Source organism: Azolla caroliniana, unplaced genomic scaffold (genome assembly GCF_043228905.1).
Source record: "Azolla caroliniana isolate FFs.n. ecotype wild unplaced genomic scaffold, voAzoCaro1.0.p SCAF_1245, whole genome shotgun sequence".
NCBI lineage: Eukaryota > Viridiplantae > Streptophyta > Polypodiopsida > Salviniales > Salviniaceae > Azolla > Azolla caroliniana.
The window spans coordinates 1-6,667 of record NW_028231680.1 but is presented as its reverse complement, the minus strand read 5'-3'; the positions used below and the strand labels follow the sequence as shown (position 1 = coordinate 6,667).

At 40.9% G+C, this 6,667-nt stretch overlaps 1 protein-coding gene across 1 annotated transcript; it reads left to right on the top strand.

Moving 5' to 3' along the window:
- Positions 1-287: 287 nt before the first annotated feature.
- On the top strand, positions 288-2,016 carry LOC147847287 (CCG-binding protein 1-like). The gene is made up of 3 exons (XM_087339354.1): positions 288-618; positions 776-849; positions 1,543-2,016. The coding sequence occupies exons 1-3, from the start codon at positions 363-365 to the stop codon at positions 1,906-1,908; spliced, it is 696 nt and encodes a 231-aa protein (XP_087195480.1). The 5' UTR covers positions 288-362; the 3' UTR covers positions 1,909-2,016.
- Positions 2,017-6,667: the final 4,651 nt, after the last annotated feature.

The window sequence follows — 6,667 nt, the reverse complement described above, 5'->3', positions numbered from 1 at the left end:
AGAGACATACTTCTATAAGTTTTCCCACTTAGAGTTGAAAAAAGGGCTAACTTCTAGTATTCTAATGTGTAAACAAATAAGATCTTGAAGTATACGCTTCAATGAGAGACATACACTTCTTATCGATTCATATAGAAAAAAAGAAAACTCTTGCCCACTTGCCGGTGTACAAATCTAAAAATCTAAAAAGTGTCTTAAAAAGTCAAGATATTTTGTAGTGACACGTTAGGAGGCCTATCCATGAAACTTAAAAGAGAGAAAAAAATGTGCCTTCTAGTTAAGTGATTCCTAATTCATTCATTCACTCGGGAGAACTATATATCACTTCATCTTTTTCTCTTTAATTACTTGTAGCATCAAATATGGAGCTCTCAACTTCCCTAGTTCAATTCCACCCAGCAAAACATGAATTTTCTTCAACTTCTTCTAATAGAGCTCATTCAAATCGTATCTTAAGTGTGGCTATGTCACCCTCCCATGATTATAACATCAAATCCTCATCGTCTTCTTCCACCACTACTAATTCTATTCCTAAAATGGAGCCTTTCAACCGTAGTAGAATAAGTCGATCTATTAGAGAACCTTCTCTCATCGAGAAAGCCGAGCATGCTATCTCAGGTTTAAATTTTATCCCCCCAAATGGTTTACTTGAGTATAAGTTTGCTTTTCTAATCAACGTATTGTCTTCATGAGTTTGATTTGAACATATTTTTTCTTACGATATTCCTCTTTTACAATTTACTCAAAAATGATATTGTATGTATTGATTTGCTAGATCGATGCTCCATTCTAGAAGGTGATGAGGCATACAAATGTTGGGAGGCCCTTTTTGAGTTTGAAAATATGAAGGCAAGCATACAAAATATAAGTTATTGTTATGATTCATTAATCTTAGAAATACCAAACACCCCAAACCGTAAGTCTAATTGTAATGCGAACAACAATTGTTATTGTAGAATTTTTACTATAGACTTGGGTTCTGAAAATATATGTTAGGAAAATCAAGACTGCATGGTTATAAATTGAATCAATTTTTTGGAAGACCTTTATTTTTCCACATTCATAATTTTGATAGGCAATAGAAGAATATTATATTAATGTGAACTTAAATTGTAGACCCTTCTTATCAACGTGATCTCATGAATGTGTAAGGATCAAGCTTTAAGTTATTTTTTGAAATCTATTTGTGAATTGACTATATTTGAAGACAGAGTCCTTACAATATCTTTCGTGTGTTGTGAACACATGTTTAACGTGTTGCGGTCAATCTCCTAGCAGTTAATTGATTCATATATTTGTGGACACTCCATGTGGTTGGACACATTCAAGAACTGGATGTTTCACCTCCATCATGATTAGAAATTTTATATTGACTCTTACCACTACAACTAGTGGATATATTGGTTGTAATATTATATTTGTCAAGCTAGTTGTTTGATCTTAGCTTGATGGAACTTTCTTGATTGATCAAAACATGTCTTTTATCTCCTTCTTGTTTGATAATGTATCAAATCCTCATGCCTTCTTTCCATGATCTTCCAGGGAGAATACACAATGCAATGTGATGTTGCTGCATCAACAGACAAGGAAAGTGCATGCCGACCACTTGAGAGGCTTGAGAACATTGTGAGGCAATCTGGTGGTGTTGTGTCACTCATTGACCATGTAGGTATGTTAGCAAAGGCAAAAGAAATGCGCAAGTCCAAACTAGAAAAAGAAAAAGGAGAAACAAACCTTCTTGATGTTGGTCATAGTGATGATGTTGAAAATCGCTATAACTTTCTTGACACTGGAGATATACCTCCAACTGAAGAAGAGTTGGAATTTGAAAGGAGTGCTAGAATGCCAGAGTCTCCCTTTACAAGAATGCTTAGAATTATAAGCAATGGTCATCTTGGTAAAGCTTAGTGATACCTCTAGCATGTTTTGTTTAGCTATTGAATTACTACTAGTTAGATAAATAAAATGTATATATAACTTTGAGATGTTTATCGCTAATACAACTAAGATTATCACGCTTTGAAGACTAATGTAGATCTTGACTAACGCTAATGATATCATATCCCCACATATATATGGTTGGATTTGTCTTTCCACCTCTACTATAATTGTGGGTCTAGAGTGTACCCTATTAGAAGTAGTAAAAGAAATGTTATATGAAATAATATATGAAATAATATATGAAACTTAAGTATATAGAGACCTCATACAACTATCTCCTTGGTGCCCTACGTGAGAAAATCCTACAAGTGAAATGGGCTCTAGAATCTCCATTTGATCTTACCTAAATAACAGATTCCTTTATCTCCTCCCAAAGATGTAATACTTTGGTGAGTCTTATTGTCCCCTTTGCTCTATCACTATCTTTATCCCTTCATATGTATATAATATTGAGGTTGTATGCTCAAGGTATTCCAAATTAACACTCCACTTGTTATAGGTATAATTGTAAGGACCAATCGTGAAGTTAATCTTTATGGGTTTGTCGCAAGTCCTAGAATGACTGGTTTCTCAACTATTTTCTCCACAAATCATTAAAATTAGATGTAGATTTGGTTTTGAAGGTTAAACCTATAAGCACAACTGGTTTCTTAACTATCATACCTTAAACCATTAAAATCAACCTTAAACCCTTAAGACTATGCTTATAAACACTACATTAACATTAAAAAGGAGCATTTACATTATGCCCTACATACCAGTCACATGAAACAAGGGAATTTCTTTGTGACATCTATATATAACTCCCCCCATGCACACATATCTTTCCCATGAATGATTGGAGGGTATTTTTTAATAGAAAGACACTCCAATGCCATTAAAGTGTTGAAAATATATTTCTTACAGACCCAACATTTAATTTCCATACCATTGCATGTGTTTGCAAATGTACAATATGCTCTCTTTCCATCTCTAATTGGTGGGTGACACATTCAATCTATCTAACACTTGAGGGAGCTTCAAGGCCAAGGAATTTAAAGCTTACAATTTCACGCAGCTCATTGGTGTACATAATGTATGGTTTATCCTTATTTTGGCTCTTCATGAGAAAATCTTCATTTTAGAGCTATTGACATTCAACTTAGTATAAAGGCAAGGATCTTCCAATGCCCTCATAAAATTTTGTGCATCTCCCAATGTATTAGCAAAAAACATCACAACATTTGCATATAATAAAAACATAATGACGACAATGCCCATCCTTTAAAAAGTTGGCAACAATTTGTTTTAAATTAATTAGAGTTTGTGAGAGTGGGTATCCTTGCTTGACATTGATAACATACCAAAAAAATCTAAAATTTCAATAAAATATAACCTTTTGATCGATCCAGGAAATTACAAGCTTATATTCACTTGGCATCTTGAGGTCTTCCATGCACTTCCAAAAATGCTCATGGGGTACCATATCCAAAAATGCTCATGGGGTACCTTTTAGTTATAAAATTTTACAGATGAGATTGTTATATACAAATCCCTGTAGGGACATGATAGTTCCATCTTATGTGGATGCCCACTAACTCAAGAAAGGGAAAGGACGACCATTGTTGGATGATGGCTAATCGTTGTCTTTCAACTCCATCGGAGCTGCCCTTGAGGCCATCATATTGGCTCTTTAGAGTAGCTACAACTTCACTCCATATCTCTTACATTAACATTATTGGATGAGCAGTTTGTTTGGAGAAGACCTGTCTGCACCGTTGTTTCCATAGAATCCAAAAGAGTTATTGGGCTAACCAATTCCAACACAACTTGAGATTTGGCATTAATAGGAGTTGTGTGGACATTGCCACTGGTGGAGAAAAAAACCTCTTGTGTATTTATCACCAAAGTCATCCCCTCCTCCTAATACTCATATCTGTCAACTGGGGCACACCATGATAGCCAACATACATTTCCCCATTTGATTGAGCCTTGCACCTGGCATAATTGCAATAAGCGGCCAACCCCCCGCCATATTCAATGGGACTCTGGGCAATCCCACAGAGCATGTGGTATTGATTCTAATGCATTTGGGCATGCCACACAATTAGGAGAACAAAGGTTCGCACGCTGCCATGTGTTGGAGACAAGGCCGTCAATGCGGAAGATCAAGTAGCATTCGATTCGTGTTGAATACCTGCGTATGACAGTTTCTAAGGTCGTGCACAGAGATGGAGAGAGAGAGAGAGAGAAAGCACAAAGAGTCTTTCTATTCCATAAGACAATAATACAACCAACCTTTCAAAAAGGTTACAAGGTCACTTTATATAGGGACTGACTTAGGGCAACTACCATTTATGCTAATTACACAAATGGCCCAAACTTGATCTATACAAAGAGATAGTGTGAATACGTCCATTATACACTTGTATTCGACACTCCCCCGTAATGGGCGTATACATGGGTTATCTAAGATTACAGGTATAAACCTAGGTTCTCGGACATATCAGTTTTGTTCGAGTCGGCAGGGTCCGAAGGCAGAAGACCGGACTGGTCGGGTCGGAAGAGTTGAAGCCGATCATTAAGGAACTGATGTCGGTTGTCGGAAACCATCCTGCGCTGTGTCCGGCTCTAACCGGACTGATTTGTCGTTACGCGCATCTGATGCCGAAGGGACCGAAAGCGGTCTGCCGAAAGACACTTGGTCATTCCATCTGCGACATTGTCGGTTGTGGATATTTTCTCTAGACCGATTTTCCCTGAAATGACGCAGTCCCGAACGAAGTGATATCGAACGTCGATATGTTTGGAGGCGTTGTGGTGAACCGGATTTTTCGACAAGGCAACAGCACCTTGACTGTCGCTGTAGACAACTGGGGCCGAGTCATGGTCGACTTGTCGAAACGTGTGCGCCAGCCGGCCGAGCCACAAGGCTTCTTTTGCAGCGTCGGACGCAGCTACATATTCTGCTTCGGTCGTTGAGGTCGCTGTGCACTCCTGAAGTTTCGACTTCCACGAAATTGCTCCATTGCCGAATTTGAAGCAGTATCCAGTTGTTGATTTCCGACTGTCTATACAGCCGGCGAAGTCCGAGTCGGTGTAACCGACTACGCCTGAGGTTGAGTTCGGACCGAAAAGAATGCCGTGGTCTTTTGTGCCAGCCAGATATTTGAACACATGCTTGACTGCGTTCCAATGCGATCGGCCAGGATTGTGCATAAATCTGCTAACGACTCCTACGGCATGAGAAATATCAGGCCGTGTCGCGACCATCAGGTACATAAGGGAGCCGACTGCCGGTGCATACGGTACTGACTTCATATCTTCCCCCTCCGGACTGGATGTCGGGAAGTCTCGCTGAGAGAGCCGAAGATTCATGGGGAGCGGGGTTGAAGCAGATTTGGCTGATTGCATGTTGAAGCGTTCCAAGACACGTCCGATATAGTCGGTCTGAGACAAAAAAAGATATCGTTTATCGCGATGCCGACTAATCTTCATGCCAAGTATGTGTCGTGCCGGACCGAGGTCCTTCATGGCAAACTTCAACCGTAATTGCCGAATGAGATCGGCAAGTTCGCCCGTGTGGCGTCCAGAAATTAGCATGTCGTCCACGTAAATCATGAGGAAGATGGGTGATCCATCTTGAGCTGTGTTGGTAAAAAGACAATGGTCCTCATCGCTTTTGGAGAAGCCGATCGATTGGATGAAGTCATCGAACTTCTTGTACCATTGTCGCGGTGCCTGTTTGAGGCCGTATAGACTCTTCCTGAGTCGGCAGACTAGATGTTCTTGGCCAGTTGCCACAAAGCCTTTTGGCTGCTCCATATAAATTTCCTCTTCAAGATCACCATGGAGGAAGGCTGTTTTGACATCTAGCTGAATCAGCTCCAAGTTGTCGGCTGCCACTACGCCGAGTAGAAAACGAAGGGTTGTCATTTTCACCACTGGTGAAAAAATCTCGTCGAAGTCGACGCCATATTCTTGTCGGAAGCCCTTCGCAACTAATCTGGCCTTGTACTTTGGGGTGGTCGAATCAAACGTCTCTTTTAGTCGATAAACCCACTTGCAAGGAAGAGCACGTCGATTCTTAGGTAAGTCGACCAGATCCCAAGTCTTATTTGCCCGAATGGAGTGCATTTCCGACTCCATCGCCAGATGCCAGGTGGCTGAATCGACAGATGTCGATGCTTCTTCGTAAGACGTCGGTTCGCCGGCGTCGGTGAAGAAAATTCCAGGAGAATACCTCTCCGGAGGTTGCGACAGTCTCTCGGATCGTCGAGGTATGATTGGACTAGTCGTATCGGGTATCGAGGTTGGATGGTCCGAAAGCGAATGATTCTGCTGTGCCGAGTCGGAGTTGTCCGAGTCGGTAGTGGAAGGTTCAGCTACCCGTGAAGCTGACCGTGTGTTAAGAGCGGGGCCTTCTTGAAGGGTCGGCACATCGGAAAATGTTACCCTTCGGACTTCGATCGGTTTTTCGACTGATGGATTCATAGCCGACTCGTTGAACACAACGTCCGAACTTCGAACGATTTGTCTGCGTTCGGGGTCCCAGAGTCGGTATCCCATTTCGCCGTCTGATCCATATCCAAGGAAAATGCATTTCCTGGACCGAGGTGCAAGTTTTCGGCGATCATCTTTCGGGATAAGGGCGTACGCCTCGCATCCGAAGATCCTCAGCTTGTCGTAATTCGGCTTACTGCCGATCCATAGTTCCTGAGGAATTTGAAGTCCTAGAGGTCTGCTT

What these genes read in the sequence shown, in the direction of transcription:
- LOC147847287 (XM_087339354.1), top strand. Translation starts at nt 363, where the DNA reads ATGGAGCTCTCAACTTCCCTAGTTCAATTCCACCCAGCAAAACATGAA. An exon ending in AGCCGAGCATGCTATCTCAG is followed by an intron (nt 619 to 775) that starts GTTTAAATTTTA and finishes TTGATTTGCTAG; the next exon opens with ATCGATGCTCCATTCTAGAA. An exon ending in TTGAGTTTGAAAATATGAAG is followed by an intron (nt 850 to 1,542) that starts GCAAGCATACAA and finishes ATGATCTTCCAG; the next exon opens with GGAGAATACACAATGCAATG.